Below are 19,964 nucleotides of genomic sequence, written 5' to 3' on the forward strand. Positions count from 1 at the left end.
CTATCTATCTATCTATCTATCTATCTATCTATCTATCTATCTATCTACCTCTCTCTCTCTCTCATCAAGCTAGTATGCATCATGTTATTTACATGTTATTTTCTCAGTTAGAACTCTAGCTCTTTGAGCTCAGGGACCCATTTTGCCTTTTGTTGTATCCCTAGTAACCCTAGTACTTACATGATCCTGACACACAGTAAACACTTAGTAAATGTTTGTTGACTGACTATTGGCAGCTAATCAAGACTTTCCCTCTAATGGAAAAGTAGAAATGAACACTACCAATGAGGGGGAGGGTGCAAGGGTATCTTGTGCGGAAAGGCCTCTCTTTAAACAAAGGAAAACAGAAGTAGGGTGACAGAAATAAATTCCTCTTGGAAGTAAGGAGATGCCAAACATTGTTCTCACTATTTCTCAGTTGGGAAAACTGATGCACACAATAGTTAAATGATTTTTTTTAAATATTCACAAAAAAATGTCAGTTCCACATCTAGGATTTAGATGTTCTGATTCTCTAGGTCCCTCCACTTTATCCCATGACTTTCATAAGTCTTTGATGATACAGGACATTAATGTACTTCCTTTTACCTGTAATCCTCCATCTTCCTATTAAAAGTCCTCAAACTCCTTGTTCTGTGGCCAACATCCTTCCAGGAGGCTTTAGTCCTTGAAACTAGCTCTGACTCACAGAATGCCCATGAAGATGTTGTTTCACTTCCAAAAATATTAGTTTCTTCAGCAGTAAAAACAGCATGCCATTTATTTGGTTAACTTATAGGAATGATGTAAGGAATAATGAATACTTTTACTTGCTTTGACACAAAAGATGAAAGGTAGAATGAAAAACTTTATCCTGATAATCTGCCTAACATCTGTTCTCCCACAGGGAAATAGGTCCTTATTCTAACTAAATGATCCCAAATAAGGTGTTTGACTAAATTCCTCCTTTTCCCACCCTTACCAAGAATGCTGCCTCTAATGGTCATAGGGGATCAACTGGGATTACCTAAACATGAGTTTTCAGAAAAGTTGCAATTGTCTGGTTCAGGCCTATCAGGTTAAATGTGAATTTCCTTTGCAAACCTCCTCCTCTCCAACTTCCTCTATCTAGGAACTTTTAAGTGATCAGTAAAACCATCCGTTTCTTAGCTATGCCTACTATGAGCTCATAAGATCATAGGTTTAGAACTAGAAGGGAAGTGAATTGAATCCAGCCCCTGCATTTTACAAATAAGGAAACTGAGGTGAGAAACATTAAGCATTATATCTAAGGCCACACAGGTTGTATGTAGCAGAATGGGGATTCAAACTCAGATCCTAATCCCAGGTTCTCTAACTACACTAATCTAGTGTTTTGTCTACCTTGAATTTGAAATATATATTAGAGAGCTCCCCCAAGGTAGGTAAAGGCCCTAATCTGGTTCAAAAGACAGGGGAGTCCAATTACATCACAACATCTGTTGACAAAAATTCCCGTTTCTCACCTTCCTTCTAGACTTTTGGGGATGGCTGCATTAGAATTTGGGTTAAACAATTTATTGCTGTCACTCCTTAATATCTACTGGTTGGGTATAGTCTACAGATAGCCTCAGTTTCCTCATGTGTAAAATGAGATAGAGAAGGAAATGGCAAACCATTCCAGTATCTCTGCCAAGAAAACCCCAAATGAGGTCATGAAGAGTTTGATGTGATTGAAAAACAACCAAATAACTACAAGAACAACTGGGTATAGTAACCATATTTTTGGGGAAAAAAATAAATTAGTAAATGTGTTGTGACAAAGGGAATTTCTTTTGTAAAGTTTTATTAAAAGTGTGTTCTTTTTTTTTTTGAAATCTGGATTGTCCCAGATAGTATGTGATCACTTTATGTAGGGGAACCCTCCTAAAGTTCACTGATACCTTTTCCTCATGCTTCAACCAGCAATCACTTTCCCATTTTAACAGAATCAAAATTGCAAGGGACCTAATTGGCCAACTAGTTCAATCAGGCTTGAAAAAAAATCTCCATCACATTATACCTGACAAGTGACCATTCAGCCTTCACGTGAAGTCCTGCAGAGATGGAATCCAACTGTCCCAAGACAGTCCATCCAACTTTTGGACTTTATATAGCATTTTGCTCTGAATCTCTGATGTGTTTATGATGGAGCATTTGGTTTCATAGCTGTCTGTATTTGAGTCTTATTCCCCTAATGGATTTCAGGTACTCTCCATGAGGACAGAGACTCCATCTTACCTAAACTTTGCACCTCCTCCAGTTCTCTGTATGTAGTATGTATGTAATAAATTCTAATGGCTGAATGAATGACTTTGCTTGATTCCTGGTCAAAGCCTTGGGATGGGGCATCTGGTTCAACAATTTGTACCTTCTGTTTTAGGAGAGAATAGCCAAAAGTCATGGCTCCCAGTGTGGCTTCTGCACCCCTGGCATTGTCATGAGCATGTATACTCTGCTCCGAAACAACCCTGAGCCCACAGTGGAGGAGATTGAGAATGCTTTCCAAGGTGTGTTGCCCATCCCTACCCTGACCCCCACAACAGTCCAGGAAGGTGCCATAGAGGATTACTTGGAACTGGGAATCCTGAAGGAAAAAAAAGTCCATAGGCTGAAGCTAAGACTTAGGTTGTTCTCTTAAAATGAGGAGTGCCGGGAGAAGTAAAACAGGAGACGCCAGCATTTGGAAGAGGGAGAAGATTTAGGCAGGACATAGAGCTGTCTTCAAGAATTTGATAGTGATGAAGGGGGCTGGCCTTGCTCTTGGCCTCAGAAGACAGAATTAGAACGGTGGGTGGAGGCTGAAGAAGAAGAAAATTTAGGCTTGATGTAGTAGAGGTGGGGGGATCTTAGTAAGACTTAGAGTCACCCCAAAGTGGCATGGACAGCCTAAGGAAGGGGTAGGTTTCCCCTGACTTGGAAATCCTCAGACAAAGACTGAAGGGCCCATAAGTGGTCTTAATGTGGTCCCTTTTGACTCTGAATTCTGTGATACTAGGAGTATTTGTCAGAGTTGGCCTAGAAGGCATTCTGGTTCAGGTATAGGTTGGACTAGTTGGACTCTGAGATCCCTTCCATTTCTGAGTTTCTGTGATTCCAGTAACAGAGAATTTCTCGAGTCCATAGGATCAGGATTAAGATTTGACAGAGTGTGGGGTGGCTAGGTAGTGCAGTGAATGGAGCACCGGCCTGGAGTCAGGAGGACCTCAGTTCAAATCTGGCCTCGGACACATAACACTTACTAGCTGTGGGACCTTGGACAAGTCACTTAACCCCAATTGCCCTGCCATCCCCCCTCCAAAAAAGCAAAAAAAAATATTTGGAAGAGTGTAAACCCTTTCATGTTGGGTGGACTCTTCATACTATTGAAGATAGGCAGTTAGGAAGCATGGGGGATAGAGTACTAGACAGGTAACATAAGCTAAATCCTAGCTCAGACACTTATTAGCTGTGTGACCCTGGGCAAGTCACTTCACCTCTGCTGACCTCAGTTTCCTAATCTATAAAATAGGAATAATAATGGCACCTATCTCCCAGGGTTGTTGTGAGGATAAAATGAGATTATATTTGAAAAGTGTTTTGAAAATCTTAAAGTGTTACATAGATGTCAGGCTATTATTATTATTAATTAATAATAATTACATTCACCCTAGTCAGTCATTAAAAAATTATTGAATGCTTACTATGTGCCCTCATGGAGCTTCCTTTCTACTTGGAAGGGTAAAGGGGGAAGGGACAATATGAAAACAGGTAAGTAAATAAAATGTGTATATATGAAAAATAAACAAAAAGGAATTTGAGGGGACGAAGAAGACTCACAACTGAGAGAATCAGGAAAAAGGCTAAGTTCTGGGAATACAGAGGAAAGAGAAAACATGGTGCCTGACCTCAAGAGCTTACATTCTAATGGGGGTAGACAGCAGGGAAAAAACATGCAAGGTACACATATAGGGCCAAAGGGAGGTCATCTCCCAGGGCAGGCGTGAGCAGGTGGGGCTCCTCTTTTGAACTGGCCCTGGTCTGTCACTGGCTCCATCATAGCTGGTGAGTGGCTGCAGTGGGTCTAGCTCACAGGATGGGAGATGGAGGGAGCAGTAGAGGACCTGTGAAGAGCCAGTTTGAAAAACTCTGTAGCTGCCAGTCTATGAATGTTCAAATGTCTGCTCTTCTCCTACACTGTAAGTATGTATATTGTGTAAGGCGGGGGGCGGTATTAAGTTATGAGGAAAGAGATTTTTCTTTCTTAGCAGACAGAAGCAACATCCTTTTCGGTTTGTGGACAGGTACCTGAAAAATGACAGTAACAGCTAACATTTATGTAGTGCTTACTGTGGGCCAGGCACTGTGCTAAGTGCTTTACAGTTATTATCTAATTTGATTCTCAGGGTTGTTACCCTGGTAGCTTAGTGCTCTTATCATCCCCATTTTACAGATTAAAAAAAAAAAGAGACAAATAAGGGTTTGAGTGCCTTGCTCGGGGTCACTTAGCTACTAAGTGTCTGAGGCTGGATTGAACTCTGGTCTTTCTACTCTATCCACTGGAACACCTAGCTGCCCCAATATAGTAGCCATCCTGCCGGGGGCGGGGTGAGGTGGGGGTGGGACTATCTGTCCCTGTGAACTTAGCAAATGGTGGCTCTTAGGCTGCTAGACAGTACAGTAGATAGATGCATCCTGACTCTGAGACATAGCTTAACCTCGTTTAGCCTCATTTTCCTCACCTGTAAAATGAGAGGTTATGCTTGATGCCGTCTAATGTCTCTTTTTGCTCTAAATCTGTGGTCCCACGACACTCTGGATATACCAACCTAACCCTCAAATCCATTCTCTTTATAATTCTTTCCTCTGTTGGGCATCACCATTGACAAGCATCTCTGCTTTTTTGCTTTGACCCCACAGGGAACCTGTGCCGTTGTACAGGCTACAGACCCATCCTTCAGGGCTTTAGGACATTTGCCAGGGTAAGTGCCATTGATCAGCTGCTACCCTACCTCTTGGCACTGGGAGGGGAAGGCTGACAAATTCTGAGTAGCAACAGGATTGTCTGGTTCGAGTAAGTGGCTGTCCCCAAGGCCTGCCTGGAATTAGTTTCTGCTTCTTGGAAATTTTTAGTTTCCTTCTAGACTCAGCTCAAGGGCCACCTTTGACATGAAGACTTTTTCCTGATTCTCTCTGTTGTGTCTTCTTCCTCCCCTCAAATTCCTTTTTATTTATTTTTTATATACACACATTTTATTTACCTGTTTTCATATTGTCCCTTTCCCCCTTACCCTTCCAAGTAGAAAGGAAGCTTCGTGAGGGCAGGGACTGTTTAATTTGTGCTTTTCCATTCCTAGTGCTTCCCAGAGTATCTGGTACTTGGTAGGTGCTTGAAAATGCTTGTGGAATTGAATCAAGTTAAATTGTTGACCATGAGAGTTATTCTACTTCTGTGTCAGTTTTCTCATCTGTAAAACTGAGATTAATAAAACTTATACTCTTTATGTCTTAGAGTTGTGAGGAAAGTGCTTTGTAAAATTTACATCCCAAGAGAAAGGAGGTATTATTTTTAATTATGATATCATTGTGATGAATCCAGTGCCATAACTAAGAATTCTGGTGCCTGGGGCCAGTCCAGTTGAGTGACGTGGAGTGGGTGAGTAGGGAGAGGAGCCTTTGTTAGCACTTCTTTAGATGGTTCAGATAGACTAGAGAAGGAGGAAGCCACAGAGAGGTTAAGTGACTTGTCCTGTCCGAAATGGTGAGTCACAGAGGCAGGTATTGCATTGTTGCCATCCAAATGAGGAGCTTTTCCCATCACACCACAATGTCAGACAGAGAAGAATAGGGTCCAGGGAGAGTCAGAGCTATTTTCTGTGTGGGGTGACCTTTGCTTTTGTGGCTGATCCTCCCTGCTCCTCCCATCCACATCTCTCACTGAATTTAGAAATCCTCTGGGGCCAAAAGTCCTCAGGTCAGATACCATATAAGGGCCAATCAACCCCTGACAAAACAATCTTGCAAAGAATTAGGGAGTGTGGCCATGGGGAGCATGGGATACATACTTTTGGGTAAGGATAAGCAGTTGCCCCTAAACCTATGCAAGTTAGTTCCTACTTTATCTAGAGACTGTGAGGAGAAACAGATCAGATTTTCTACCCCTTATAAAGTGTTTTCTTAATTTTATAAACAAATAATTTATTTATTGCTTTTATCTGCATTTATAATCTGTCCCTCCCACTTCTCCCACCCCCTTCTTTGAACAACCTTTTCAGCAACAAAATGAAAAATAAAACCCTTATCATGAACATGCATCGTCTAGTAAAACAAATTCACACACTGACCAGGCCTCCATAATTTATATCTCATCCTCCTTTTTAAGTCCCTCACCTCTTTGGCAGGAGATGAGTAGAGTGTTTCATCCTGGTCCCTTGCAATATTAGTTTATCATTACATTGATCTATCTTTCCGAGTTGTTTTTCTCTATAATGACACATATAAATTGTTATCCCAGTTTGGCTCACTCCTGAAGTATTTTCCAATTCTACCTGAGTTTTTAGTGAGTCTAGGATCTTGGAATTTGGGCAGGAAGGGGCCTTAGAGATCATCTAATCCACCCTCTTCAGCTTGTAGATGAGGAAAGTACGACTCTGTTGAAATAACTTCCCCAAGTCACAAATGTGGCAAGTTACAGAGTTGAGATTCAGACCAGGCTCTTGGGACTCCAAAAGCCCAGGGCTGTTTTCAGTACATCTCACAGAACTGTTGCAATTCAGGGAAGTGTTCCTGTTGGAGAACAGTGGGATTTTTCCACTCCTATGGGCCAATTACAGCATGTCCTGATCTGGTTCCTGGAAGAGGCAGAATGTCTAAGAAGTTAATTCTTTAAAGAAATGAGGGATCTAGCTTTCCTTAGAACTCAAGACCAGCCAGGCTTACAGGTGCTGCAAATGACACTGATTACCAATTCAGCTGAACTCAGCATGTGTGAGTGATTGGCCCAGTGTGGGATTTATAACACTGGTTATTAAGACACCCACCCCCACTCTCTCTTTAAGGCAGTGGTTCTTGTATCACTATGGCTGTATAGACTGCTGCAAGAAATACAGGGTATATGGATTAAATCCATACAATCCCAGCCCCCTAAAAACTCCCAAAGCAAAACCTATAGAGTGTAGCAAAGATGAGTCTGAGCTGTAACTAGGAATTTCAGAAGCCTGGGCAAATTGGAGGTGGGGTGGGAGAGAGAGAGCACATATAATTTGCCCTGGTTTGGTGCAGAAATACTGGTAAAGAGGTTTTTCCCTCAGAAAATCCAGCAGCAACAGAACCAATGACGAAACAGAGGTGACTAGCAGTGGCAGGCAGGTGTGTGTGGACAGTGGAAAAAAGTGGGCCCTGAGCACTTGGCATGACCACAGGAGTGGCCCTAGTGAACTGGGTGTTCTCTGCCACGTGCCAGTATCCTGGAGAGAAGCCCCCAGTTACTCATCCTATTTATAGCTCTAGGAGTAGGGCTTGTCTTAATTTCTCAGAGTTCTCCCATTTTCCATAATTTTTGTGTGCCTGAGTTGATTCTGATTCTAAATCAAAATCCAGTATCAATCTGAGGAATGAATATGTTAAATCTGCAGGGAGGTGATAATTTAAAATATTGGGAATCATGTGATATCAGAGCCCTTAGACTAACACCTACCCCTGCTCCCTCCCACAAACTTTAAAATAAGCTAAAAGGAAACAAAACATGAAGCAAGCACAGAGACGTGAAGGGACTTGGGGAGAAAAGTCACAAGACAGATTTGAAACTGGAGTCCTGGTTTTCCTACTCCAAGGCCAGATGTGATGCCATGCTTCCTCTCCCTCCCTTCTACCCTGCTGGTCACTATTGAGATGTTTCAGTCCCTTATCAGTGAGTGTCTTGTTTAGTCCCTCAAGAGCAGGTTTTAACTCGTTTTGTTCCTCAGCATAAACCCATGGCTACTTAGCACCCTCCTGAGCCCTTTGAATGCTGTCCTTCTAGAGAAGACCAGTCACGCTGAACTATGGGAGGGAATGCTCTCATTTTTCCCTCCTATAGTTCGTCCCTGCCCTAGAGGATATAGCAGTGTATTGGCAGAGTCAAATCCCACTTCTGATACTAGCTCTGTGACCAGCATCAAACTATTTGACCCCTCTGAGCCTGTTTCTTCATTTGTAAAATAGGTATGAGAATGCCCCTCCGCCATACCTATGGCATGATTGTTTTGCCACTCAAATGAGATAATGTATATAAAGAACTCTGCAAATAAAGTGTTATGTAAATGCTTTATTTATAATCAAATTGGTGCAGTGGTAGACCCAGTGGTGGACCCAGAGTAAGGACGATGAATTAAAATCATTTGCTAACTGTATGACACTTCGAAAATATTTAACTTCAGTTTCCTCAACTGTAAAATGGGGACAATAATAGCACTTATTGCCCTTGGTTATTGCAAAAATCAAATGAGATAATACTTGTGAAGTACATTGTAAACCTTTAAAATATTTTATCAGTGTTATATTATTATAAGTCATCTGACCTGGTAACCAGAGTTTCTGGGTTCTATTCCTACAAGTTAGTCACAATGAGAGATTTTGGCAGGATTTATTAGCGATAGGCAATAAGCATTTATTAAATCCTTACTATGTGCCAGGTATTGTTCTGATAGCTGAAGACAAAAATTAAATTAACAAAAGAGAGTTTCTGCCATCAAGGAGCTTGCATTCTAATAGGGAAAGATAACACGCATGATGGGGCGGCTAGGTGGTGCAGTGAGTAGAGCGCTGGCCCCAGAATCAGGAGGACCTTAGTTTGGATCTGACCTCAGACACTTAACACACACACACACATACACACACACACACACACACACACACACACACACACACACACACACACACACACACTAGCTGTGTGACCTTGGGCAAGTTTCTTAACCCTAATTGCCCTCCAAAAAGCAAAAAGCAAAAAAAAAAAAAAAAGATGACATGCATCACTTTCCTATAAAATGCAAATAAAAACGCAGTACCTCGACGACATACACAGTGCACACCACTATTCAGAAGCAGGATAGGAAAAGGGACATCCTATCCCACCTAGAATCTTAGGGGAGGGATCTCAGAGGCCATCTGCTCTATTGCCCTCATTTACAAATGTGAAAACTGAAGCTCAGCTAATTTGCCCAAGATCATCCAAGTAGGTGTGAGAGGTGGGACTTGAACCTACATCCTATGATTCCAGAAACAGGACTTTTTCTATCATATCAAGGTACCTTGCTTCTGCTCCTTAGTAACTGTGTAATAATGGGCAGTTCACTTTACATTTCTAAATCTCAATCTCATCTGTAAAATGTGTACAACCCACTTTATGAGGCTGTTGCAAGGTAAGTTCTTTATAAACCTTTTTAAAAACATTTTTTAGAATTGTGAGCCCTCACAATGTTGTGAGTGGGTCATCTCATTTGGGGTTTTCCAGAGGAAATTGTTCAACAGCTCCGGGGTCAGCTGTCAGCATTTTATCCAGAAAGGACAGGGCAGGACTCTGGGTGTGTGGCATCCCAATGTCTTTGGCAAGAAACCCACAGGAAGTTTAGCAACGGGGCCCTGTGCCAAGTCTGCGCAATGCTGGTCTTCTAATTGGGGAAGTGCTTGACTGCTTTAACAGCTGGCAGAATTGTTACTGATCAGATGACCCAAGAACCAGGCACCAAGAAAGAAAATGGGACTATAGCAGGGAAGACAAAATTTTGTAAAAGAGGGGCTTGCCTCTCCCCAGAAAAGTTACCCAGATACAAGTTCCTCCCTGACTAAGAAATAGATGAAATTTCCTTTAAACCTCACAGTCCAGTATGGCTCTGATCATGTCACTCCTGTACTCAGAATCCTTCAGTGACTCTCATTACCTGAAATATAGAATATAAACTGCTTATTCCTGACTTCAAGGCCCTATAGAATCATGCCTCAACATTTCTACCCAAATTTATCTCGTGCTATTTGGTCCCCTCCATCCATAACGTGTTTCCCCGATAATAAGACACTGTCTTATTTTTTTTTTTTGGAAAGAAAAACACCAGAGGGCTTATTTTCAGGGGAGGGCTTATGTTGTGCTGCCTCAGCTCTCCTCCGCGGCACTGCTCTCAATGGCGCCAGCAAGCAAATCACTGGGGAAGAACAGGATGACGTGCTCACTGCTGCAGCTCTGATTGGATGCAGCTCGGAGCGCTGCGTGCGTTTGGGGGGGGGGGACGGACGGTGCATACAGAGGGTACCGTAATGTAGCGTGTAGCACAGGGGATCACCTTCACTACAGTAGTAATCTCAATAGGGCTTATTTTCGGGGGAGGGTTTATTTTAGAGGAATCTTACACAGTAAGGGGAGGGCTAATTTTCGGGATAGGTCTTATTATCGGGGAAACACGGTATCATACTCTAGTGAGTCAAATTGAACTCCCGTCTATCTTTGCATTCTTCTCTTCTCATCCTATGTCTCCTTTTTATGACTTTGTCCACAAAAGCCCTCAATGCTTGGAATGGACCACTATCTCCTCTCTTCCTCCTCAGTGTCAACTGCCCTTCCTATAAGGCCCACCTGAGGTGCCACCTCCTCCTTGAAGCAATAATCTCTCCTTCCTTCCTTAAATTTCTCATAACACTTTTCTCTTCTCTTTAATTAGCATGAAATTTCATAGGAAGACATAGGAGACACATAGGAAATCTCATTAATTAAATTAATCTTATTAATATGGAAAATCATCCCCAATAGCTAATGAAAGCTTTTATTCCATATGAAATTGTCATGGCTAAAATTTATGCTAATTAAATAAAATATTGTTGAAAATTTCATTCATTTCATTTCTTGAAAATATGCATAGTTAATGAAATTTCCTGTGTGTTCAGACTTTAGGGACACTCTGTATCATAACTATTTGTGTAACTATTTTTCCTCCATCAGACTGATGTTGCTTGAGAGCAGGGCTGTGACATCCATTTTCGTATCCCTTCTCCATATGCCTTGTCCATAACAAGTAGTTACTAAATGTTTGAAAATGTCTTGATTCCTTTAAAGTAGACTAGACCAACAGGCAGCTAGGGGGTACAGTGAATAGAGGCCTAATCCCATAGTCAGAAAGGCTTGAGTTAAAATCTGGTCTCAGATACTTACTTGTGTGACCCTGGACAAGTCACTTAAATCTATCTGCCTCAGTTTCCACAACTATAAAATGGGAATAATAATAGCACCAACCTCCTAGGAGTGTTGTAAAGATCAAATGGGATAAAAATTGTAAAACACTTAGGACAGTGTCTGGTACATAGTGATTGCTACCTATGTGATAGCTATTATTGTTGTTGTTAAACTCAATTATCAATTAGTCAACTGACAAGCACCTACTATGGGCTAGGCAATGCAGAGACAGAAATGAAAGAGTCCCTGCCCTCAAGGAGGTTACATTCTTTTGAGGGGGACAACATGTACATATATAAGTATATACAAGATATGTATGTAAAAAAGGAAGTTTGTTGGGGGAGGGGCTGTATTAGCAGGCAAGGGTCTACATAAAAGGTGCATTTGAACTGAGCTTTGAAAGGGAAGAAGGATTCTAAGATGTGTTGGTGAAAAGACAATACATTATAGGCCTGAGATGGGAGGTGAGATATCATGTCTGAGAACAGCATAGTCAGAATGGCTGTCCCATAGCACAGATGAGGGGGAGAGGTGTGTAATGAATGGGGAAAGGTAGGTTGGAACCAGGTTGTGAAGGGTTTTAAATTCCAACAAGAGAGTTTTTATTTGAGGCTAGATGTAATAGAGAGTCATGGGGAGTTTCTTGAGTAAGGGAGTAGTCTGGTCTAGTCTTTGCTTTAGGAAAACCACTATGGCAACCATGTGGAGAAGACGTTGGAGAGGAAAGAGGCTCAAGTCAAGGGCTTTAACTTGGAGGCTCTTTCACTCTTCCAGGCAAGAGGTCGTTGTCTCACCTCTACCTAGCAATGTACTGCGCATGTTACAAATGACTTGTACATGTTGACTTAGGAATGTCTTGTGATTAGAGTAGACCAAGCAATGGAAAATCTAGTACAGACACTGACTTTTGTTTGGGAAGGCAGATGAGATGGGAGGTGTCCTTTAAACTCATTTACTCCAGGGAGAAGGAACAGGGCCTGCAGTTTTCTGAAAGGAAATCCATTTTCTTTAACCCTGAAGTTTCTGAGTAAATCCAAATGTTCCTTGTTCTCTTAGGATGGGGGATGCTGTGGAGGAAAGGGAGAGAATCCAAACTGCTGCATGTATCAAAAGGGAAATAATACGGTAAGCCCTGCCTTTGACCCTCACCCTCAGCCCCAGTCCCACACCTGCTCAGAGTCTGTGCAACTGAAGGCTGACAAGGGGCTGCCAACCAGGAAGGGAGGGAGAGGGCACTGAAAAGTTTGGAGGCATCTGCTTGGTGCTGCTCGTGGGTGATTGCCCTGTATATCCCTGGGATTACCGCAAAGCTAACTGCAAAGTCATTTCTCATCTTTGCTCCTCTGCTCCTCCTTCAGTAGGTGAGGGAAGGGAATCCTGCAAGAGCTTTCTTATTATTAGATATTTTGAAGGGAGGCAGAAAATGCAAGTCCAATTTCTTCTCCTTCTCTTACTCCTCTTTCTTCCTTCTTGTCTTCCTTTTCTTTCTTCTGTATAGTCTTCTCTTCCTACTTTTCTTCCTTCCTTCTCTTCCTTCTCCTCCTTTTCCTCCTCTTTCCCCATCTTCTTCCTCCCTCCTCACCTTCATCTTTCTTCTCTTTCTCCTCCTCCTTCACTTCATTTTGTTTTGTTTTGTTTTGGGTTTTTTTGCAGTTAAATCTTTCACCATCTTTGTTCAATCCAGAGGAATTCCTGCCATTAGATCCCACCCAGGAACCTATCTTCCCACCAGAGTTAATGGTAGGTAATGCCCAAAAGGGGAAACGGAAACTTTTTAACTTGAATGTATGAGACATACTGCTTTGTTTTCATACCCTCTGGATGCTTGGGTAAGGTGACTCTATGGGTCTATAACCCATATCATTGTTTCTTCCAGTTGCACAGAGTCACCTTGGAAGAGAGACTCTCTTATTAAAAGAAAAAAGTTATCTGACTATTCAGCTCAGTTTTATGATATCACATAAATCTGTTCCCTCAGTTTTATCACCAAAGCAGTTTCACTCTGACAATTGTAATAGCAAGTACTGATTAAGGTCAGAACTAAGTCACTGTCAGAAAAAGGAACCAAATACATATTTTTCTATGATCTCTACCAGAACCAACTATGAGGTAATTGGCAGAGACCCAGTAGTCTTGGGTTTGAATGTCATTCCTGATATTATTAAGTGTCATATTTATTAAGTAATATATACATATTAAGTAATCATACCTATTGCACTGAACTCAGGGCTGTTCTGGGGCAATGCATGCAAAGCTCTTCATAAATGTTAGCTCTTAGTAGTTAAGAAATATCAGGATGTAGTATCTGAAGTCAGGAAGTTCTAGGTCTGAATCTTGTATCTGTTGCTTCATTTTTTTAAAAGTTGGCTCCTTTTAAAACTGAATTCACCTAGTCCAACAAAAATGGTTTGACTTTCAAAATTTGATTCATTCCTACCTTTTCAGGAATAGAATTATAAAATAAAGAAAAGTTTGCCTATATGTGATTTGAAGGTTGCCTTTTAGTCTTCAATTTCTTGTCTCCTCACATAAGAAATAGTATGTTTCCTTCTATCAATAGCATCTTTGGAATCTCTCTATTTTGCTACCTAACCTCAAATAAAAATAATTTATCCATGGATTGTTTATTTCACTTGAATTTATAGAGTCACAGAATGCCAGAGTTGGAAGGGAGCTTAGAACATAGAACCATAGAATGCCAGAGCTGAGATAGGCCTTAAAACATGGAACAATATAACATTAAAGTTGGGATGGACCTTAAAACCCTTGACCTATAGAATGTCAGAACTGAAAGGGACCTCAGACGTACCACAATAAATAGAAGGGACCTTGTAACATAGAATGACACATGGAAAGTGAGATCTAAGAGGGGCATAAGAACATAGAACCATAGATTTCAGAGCTGGAGGGGAGATTATAAATGTAGAACCGAAGAATGCCATAGCTAGAAGAGTCTTCAAAATATAGAAACACAATATCAGTTGTAAGACACCCACTTAGAAGACAGACTTGTGGAATGACCTGGAAGTCAGGAGGGGCCTTAGAACACTGAACCGTAGTTTCATAAATGGAAGGGAAGTAGCAAGGTGTTGTGCATAGAGAGTTTGTCTTAAGTCCAGAAAGAGCTGACACATAGCGACTGTGTGACCCCTGGGTAGGCTGTTTAGTTCTTGGTGCTCTGGGTAGACTACCAGCTGCACAGAAGGGGCATTGTTACCTGCATTGGTGGAGAAGGTTTCCTCATCCAGGGTAATTCTCCACACCAGGGAAAATATGGGTCTAGAGAACTTTGAACAGTCCTAGCTTTCCCAGTGCATTCAAGAATGACTTTTGTCAGGAAAACAGGAATAGGGAAGAGGTGAGGGGGCAGTATGTTTTCCCCAGTCCAGGGAGAAACAATTGAAACTTGTGTTCTTAGAGGCTGAAAGATGAGCCCCAGAAGCAGCTGTGTTTCCAAGGGGAGCGTGTGAGATGGATCCAGACTGCAACCCTGAAGGAACTGTTGGAGCTGAAGGCCCAGCACCCGGATGCCAAGCTGGTGGTGGGGAACACTGAGATTGGTAAGAGGGGATGCCGTGGAAGGGTGGCCACAGTGGGGTGCACGTTGTACTGTTTTTGGCAAAGTCCAAAGCTGGTGTTTGTTCCCTTTGGTCCCTTCACCTGTTGGATGCCCCAGAGGAGTCTCTGGTAACCTGCAGCCTACCAGACTATTTCCTGACTGTGTCAAGGAGAACCATAGGTTGAGAAGGACAGGTGCTCTCTGGTGTCCCATACCTAGAGAGACGCTCTGAGAGGAAGGAAAAGAGATGCCCAAATAAGACTCTAACCTGCCTCCCTTGGTACTGATGCCCAGAACTTTGCAACCCTAGAAATGGGCTGTGTAAGAGCTTGGGAGGCAGTGCTTAGAATTAGGGTCAGAGGAACTGTGTTGAACACTCCCCACCTCCCCCCCATACTTAGAACCTATGTGAGTGGGACAATTCTTGTAGAGTACCAGTTACCTCATCTGTAAAATGAAAAATTTTGACTATATGAACTCTGACGACCCTTCTCACTCGTATCCCATGATCCCTGGGATCTCAGGTTATTCACGTGGCCTTGTTGGTGTCTGTTTTCAGATGCTCACACAAAGTATGAAGATAAGTCATGCATGGCCAGTATTCTCATAGATTTTTTCAGTTTTTAAAAATGGTTTGGAGAAATAAGTGACAACTGGCTTCAGGTAGTGACAGTCTGGGGAGGGAAGTTATATCTGATGTTCTTTTTCACCAAAAACATCACCCATTGGTGAAATGGCACATTGGAGAGCAACTAGAGAGATTTGCTGCCCTGGCAAAAACTGCATTAGTGGTCTGGGAGATCCTGATTGGTCAGTGGTAATTGATACCTTTTCCTGATGTTTAGGTGCTGGAAAGGATCCCTGTTTATGATCACCTCTTTCAACACCACCCAACCTTCAAGGGAAATTGTTTCAAATGCAGTGAATTCAGGCTTGCCAAGAGGAATGATGTTCTCTACCTGCCAAAATAGAACATAAACTCTGTGTGGACAGGAACAGCATCATTTTTATAATTGTGTCCCTAGCCCTTTGTTCAGGGCTTGGCACATAGTAGGTGCTATTGAATTAATTGTGAATTATTATTGAGAGGTAGCATTTTGTGGTGAGTGAAGAGTTGGCCTCAGTACCAGAGCTTGGCATCAAGTCTTAAGCTCTGAAATACACTGGCAAGTCTCAACCTCTTAGTGGTCTAGTCAACATTCTGCTATTATAAATGGCTGCTGCATTGATAGAGGTAATCTCCTCACCTGGAAGTTCCCTAGACCAGTGAAAGACCTATTTTTATCATTATGGTAGATACTTAGTAAGTGTCTAAGTCTGGGTTCTGGCTGTCAGATCATGTCAGTGCTAAGTGAAACATTTATTAAGTATCTACTATGCGCTAAGCACTTTCCTAGGCACTCGGAAAAACAAAGACAAAAGTGAAACAGTACCTGTCCTCAAGGAGTTTACATTCTAAAATAAGGATCCAAAACCTATCAAAGAATGGTAGCCAGGAAAGGGCATTTTAGTATAGTTAGCCAAAGAAGTTGTCAATAAAATGATAGGGCAGTTGTGGTAGTTTTCCCTGACTTTCTAGTATTGATAATGATGATTATGAGGACAATGATGACTGAATTTCTAACTCTAACTTTTTTAAAGGTATTGAGATGAAATTTAAGAACAAGCTATTCCCCCTAATAGTCTGCCCGGCTTGGATCCCTGAGCTGAATTTTGTGGAGCGTGGCCTAGAGGGTAAGTGGGAGGTCCTTACTGAGTATGGAGGAGTCAAGACATCACACAGTCATTAAGTACTTATTATGGGCCAAACACTATGCTAAGAACTGGAGATACAAAGCAAAACATGGCACCTGACCTTGCATAGCTCACATTAGAATGGGAAACATTACATGCAAAAGATATATAAAGTAGGAATGGAAGGCAATCTCAGAGGGAAGGAAGCAGCAGCAGGGGAGAGTTGAGTTTATCTGGTGGATTGCCACAAAAAATACAGAGAGGTGGAGCATTATATATGTGAGGAAAAGTGAGTAGACTAGTATCTCTGGCCTGTGGAATGTATGGAGCAAAATAAAATGTAAGAAGACTGGATAGGTAAGAAGGGATCACCTTGTAAGGTCTTTAAATGCCCAACAGAGGATTTGTATTTGATTCTAAAGGTGATAGAGAACTATTGGAGTTGATTGAGTAGGGGGACAGGGATGGCCACATGGTCAGAACTGTGCTTTAAGCAAATCACTTTGGCAGCTGAGCAGAGGTTGGATTGGAGTGGGAAGAGATTTGAGGAAGAGATGAATTAGGAGGCTGTCACAATGTAAGAAGTGATAGAAGCCTGCACTAGGGTGGTTACTGTGTGAGCAGAGATATAGAAATGGAAGAATCTATTTCCTAACTACTAATAGTGTACAAAAATGGAAGGAACTGATTTGAGAGGTAATGAGTCCCCTTTCCCAGGTCTTCAAGCAATGATGGATGGCCCCTGTTGGTGTGCATGTTGTTGGGGGGTTCTTGTCCAGGTACTGTCCATGGAACTGACTAGAGAGTCTCTGAGGTCTTGTCCCGTTATTTAAAATAACCCAAAACTGGACAGAATGTAAGTGTTATTAAAGTATATATTAGATTCATTTTTAAACATAGAAAGTAGAAAGCAAATTTGATTGAGAAAAATAGAATGTATTTTGTGAAGAAGTTGCATTTCATCTGGGCCTTGAAGGATAAACAAGATTTTGCCAATGAACGGGGGAGGATATTGTAGGCAAAGAAAGAATGAGAGCAGAAGTATAGAGTCTGGAAAGGGTAGGATTTATGCATTTGAAAAATAGTCCAGTTTGGCTACAGGAAAGTGGTAGAAGATAAGATTGGAAGAGTGGGCTCAAGAAAAGTCATGGTGGATCTTTGCTAGCATAAGGAATGCGGCAGAACTGTCTGTTGAATTTTTTGAGTTTTGAACAGGGAAATTACAGGATCAGTACTGTGCTTTCTGTCAGTAGTTTGGACAGAGGAGAAGCTAAAGGCAGACAGATTATTTAGGAGGCTGTTGACTGAGAACCAGAAGCAGATTTATAGCCGTGGGAATGGAAAGGAGGGGCTTTATACATGATAGGTACCTGACATTCTGAGTGAATGATTGAATAGAATGGGGGGCATTGCAGAGGGAGAATTCATAGGGTTTGACCATTTGTCTCGGGTGAATGAATGAATGTGTATGTGTGAGTGTTGGGGAGGAATGGGTAGGGTTGTCAAAGTTGATAGGAAGGATAACAGTACCTTTCTTTGTAGGCATATCCTTCGGGGCAGCCTGCCCTCTGAATGAAGTGGAGAAAGCCTTAGTGTCTGCGGTAGCTGAGCTCCCAGCCTACCAGACTGAAGTGTTTAAAGGGGTCTTGGAGCAACTGCGCTGGTTTGCTGGAAAGCAGGTCAAATCTGTGGCGGTGAGTCCCTGTGACAGCCCAAGAAATGCGGAAGGCACCTCTATTACAGGCAGAGGTTGGGTGAATCATGAAAACTCCCCATCTCTACCAGTTCTGTTTTCAAAGATCAAGCATTAATGAACGAAGTTTTCTGGGCATGGGCTAAGTCTAACCACATGTCCCATGTCTCTGTTTTCAGTCCATTGGGGGAAACATCATCAATGCCAGCCCAATTTCTGACCTCAATCCTGTGTTCATGGCTAGTGGAGCCAAACTGACTCTGGTATCCAAAGGTGAGTTTCTACAAAGTAGACAGAGATAACAGACCTGAGTCAGAAAGACCTAGGTTCAAATCCTGCCTTTGACAATCGTTAGCTGTCTGACATGGGCAATCATGTCACTTCTCTGATCTCAGATTCTTTATTGGTAAGATTATTTACATCTGTAGAACCTTTCTCCACAGTTAAGTGGTGCAGTGATAGAGTGCCTGGCCTGGAGTCAGGAAGATATCTTCCTGAGTTCAAATCTGACCTCAGACTCTTACTATGTGACCCTGGGCAGTCACTTAACCCTATTTGCCTCAGTTTTCTCATCTGTAAAATGAACTAGAGAAGAAGATGGCAAACTACTAAGTATCTTTGCCAAGAAAACTCCAAATGGAGTCACAAAGAGTCAGATATGACTAAAATGACTAAACAATGAGTATTATCTCACAGGTTCTGTGCTTCAAAGATATATCAAAGATCATGCAAATCTTAAAGCACAATTCAGTTATAAGTTGTCATTACTATTATTATGAGAAAGAAGGCACTCGAAAGGGATATTTTTACCAGAAAGTCCATTTTTTTCTTTTTTAAAAGAAGTTTATTTGGTATTTTATTTTCTCCAGTAACTGTAAAAATGTTAAAAAAAATATAAAAACAGTTTTTAATATTCATTTTTAAAACTTTGAGTTCCAAATTCTCTCCCTTCCAACCCCATCACTGAGAGCAATTTGATATAGGTTGTACATGTGTAGTTGTGCAAAACATTTTCATGATAGTCAAATGTGAAAAAATACAGACCAAAAAAAGAAAAAAATTCAAGAAAAATAAAATTTAAAAAAGTATGCTTCAATCTATATTCAGACACCATCAGTTCCTTCTCTGGGGATGGATGACATTTTTCATCTAAAGTCCTTCTGAGTTGCCTTGGATCTTTGTATTTCTGAGACTAGCTAAGTCATTCACAGCTGGTCATCTCAGCAATATTGATGTTACTTTGTATACAGTACATTTGACTTTGCATCAGTTCATGTAAGTCTTTGCAGGTTATTCTGATAGAATCCTGCTCATCATTTCTTATATAGCACAGTAATTAATCACATACCACAATTTGTTCAGCCATTCCTCAATTGATAAATGATCAAATGATAAGAACACTTTTCAGATGAAGTCTCATGATAATTCTGAACTGATGAAGAAGAGATCAGGTGTTTCTGTGCTGGGCTGGTGATGGGTTCTGACATGGCGCTCTGAGCTTATTCTTCCTGAGTCTCTTTCTTCTCTCCATACAGGGACCAGGAGGACTGTTCGGATGGACCACATGTTTTTTCCTGGCTACAGAAAGACACTCCTAAGTCCTGAGGAGATATTGCTTTCCATTGAGATTCCTTACAGCAGAAAGGTGAGATGTCTGGAGCTGACCTTAGAGTCTGGTCTAGGTCTGACTCCCATACTTAGAGATACATGCTTCAGGGAAAAGAGCTCTGATTATGGAATCAGAGGATTTGAGTTCTTCCTTCCTTCCTTCCTTCCTTCCTTCCTTCCTTCCTTCCTTCCTT

The 19,964-nt window shown here is 41.6% G+C and overlaps 1 protein-coding gene across 1 annotated transcript in view; it reads left to right on the forward strand.

Annotated features, from left to right (window-relative positions):
- Window positions 1-19,964, forward strand: part of XDH (xanthine dehydrogenase) — a 79,743-nt gene that overhangs the window by 13,411 nt on the left and 46,368 nt on the right. The window contains exons 5-13 of the mRNA XM_069107235.1: window positions 2,381-2,507; window positions 4,897-4,958; window positions 12,233-12,301; window positions 12,830-12,916; window positions 14,595-14,736; window positions 16,377-16,469; window positions 18,012-18,163; window positions 18,342-18,435; window positions 19,698-19,807. Coding sequence (XP_068963336.1) covers window positions 2,381-2,507; window positions 4,897-4,958; window positions 12,233-12,301; window positions 12,830-12,916; window positions 14,595-14,736; window positions 16,377-16,469; window positions 18,012-18,163; window positions 18,342-18,435; window positions 19,698-19,807 — 936 coding nt within the window. The remainder of the gene's footprint in view (window positions 1-2,380; window positions 2,508-4,896; window positions 4,959-12,232; window positions 12,302-12,829; window positions 12,917-14,594; window positions 14,737-16,376; window positions 16,470-18,011; window positions 18,164-18,341; window positions 18,436-19,697; window positions 19,808-19,964) is intronic.

The sequence above is a fragment of the Petaurus breviceps genome, unplaced genomic scaffold (assembly GCF_028583685.1).
Source record: "Petaurus breviceps papuanus isolate PSGF00001 unplaced genomic scaffold, PetGlider_PUasm1.0 89292, whole genome shotgun sequence".
NCBI classification, from domain to species: Eukaryota; Metazoa; Chordata; class Mammalia; order Diprotodontia; family Petauridae; genus Petaurus; species Petaurus breviceps.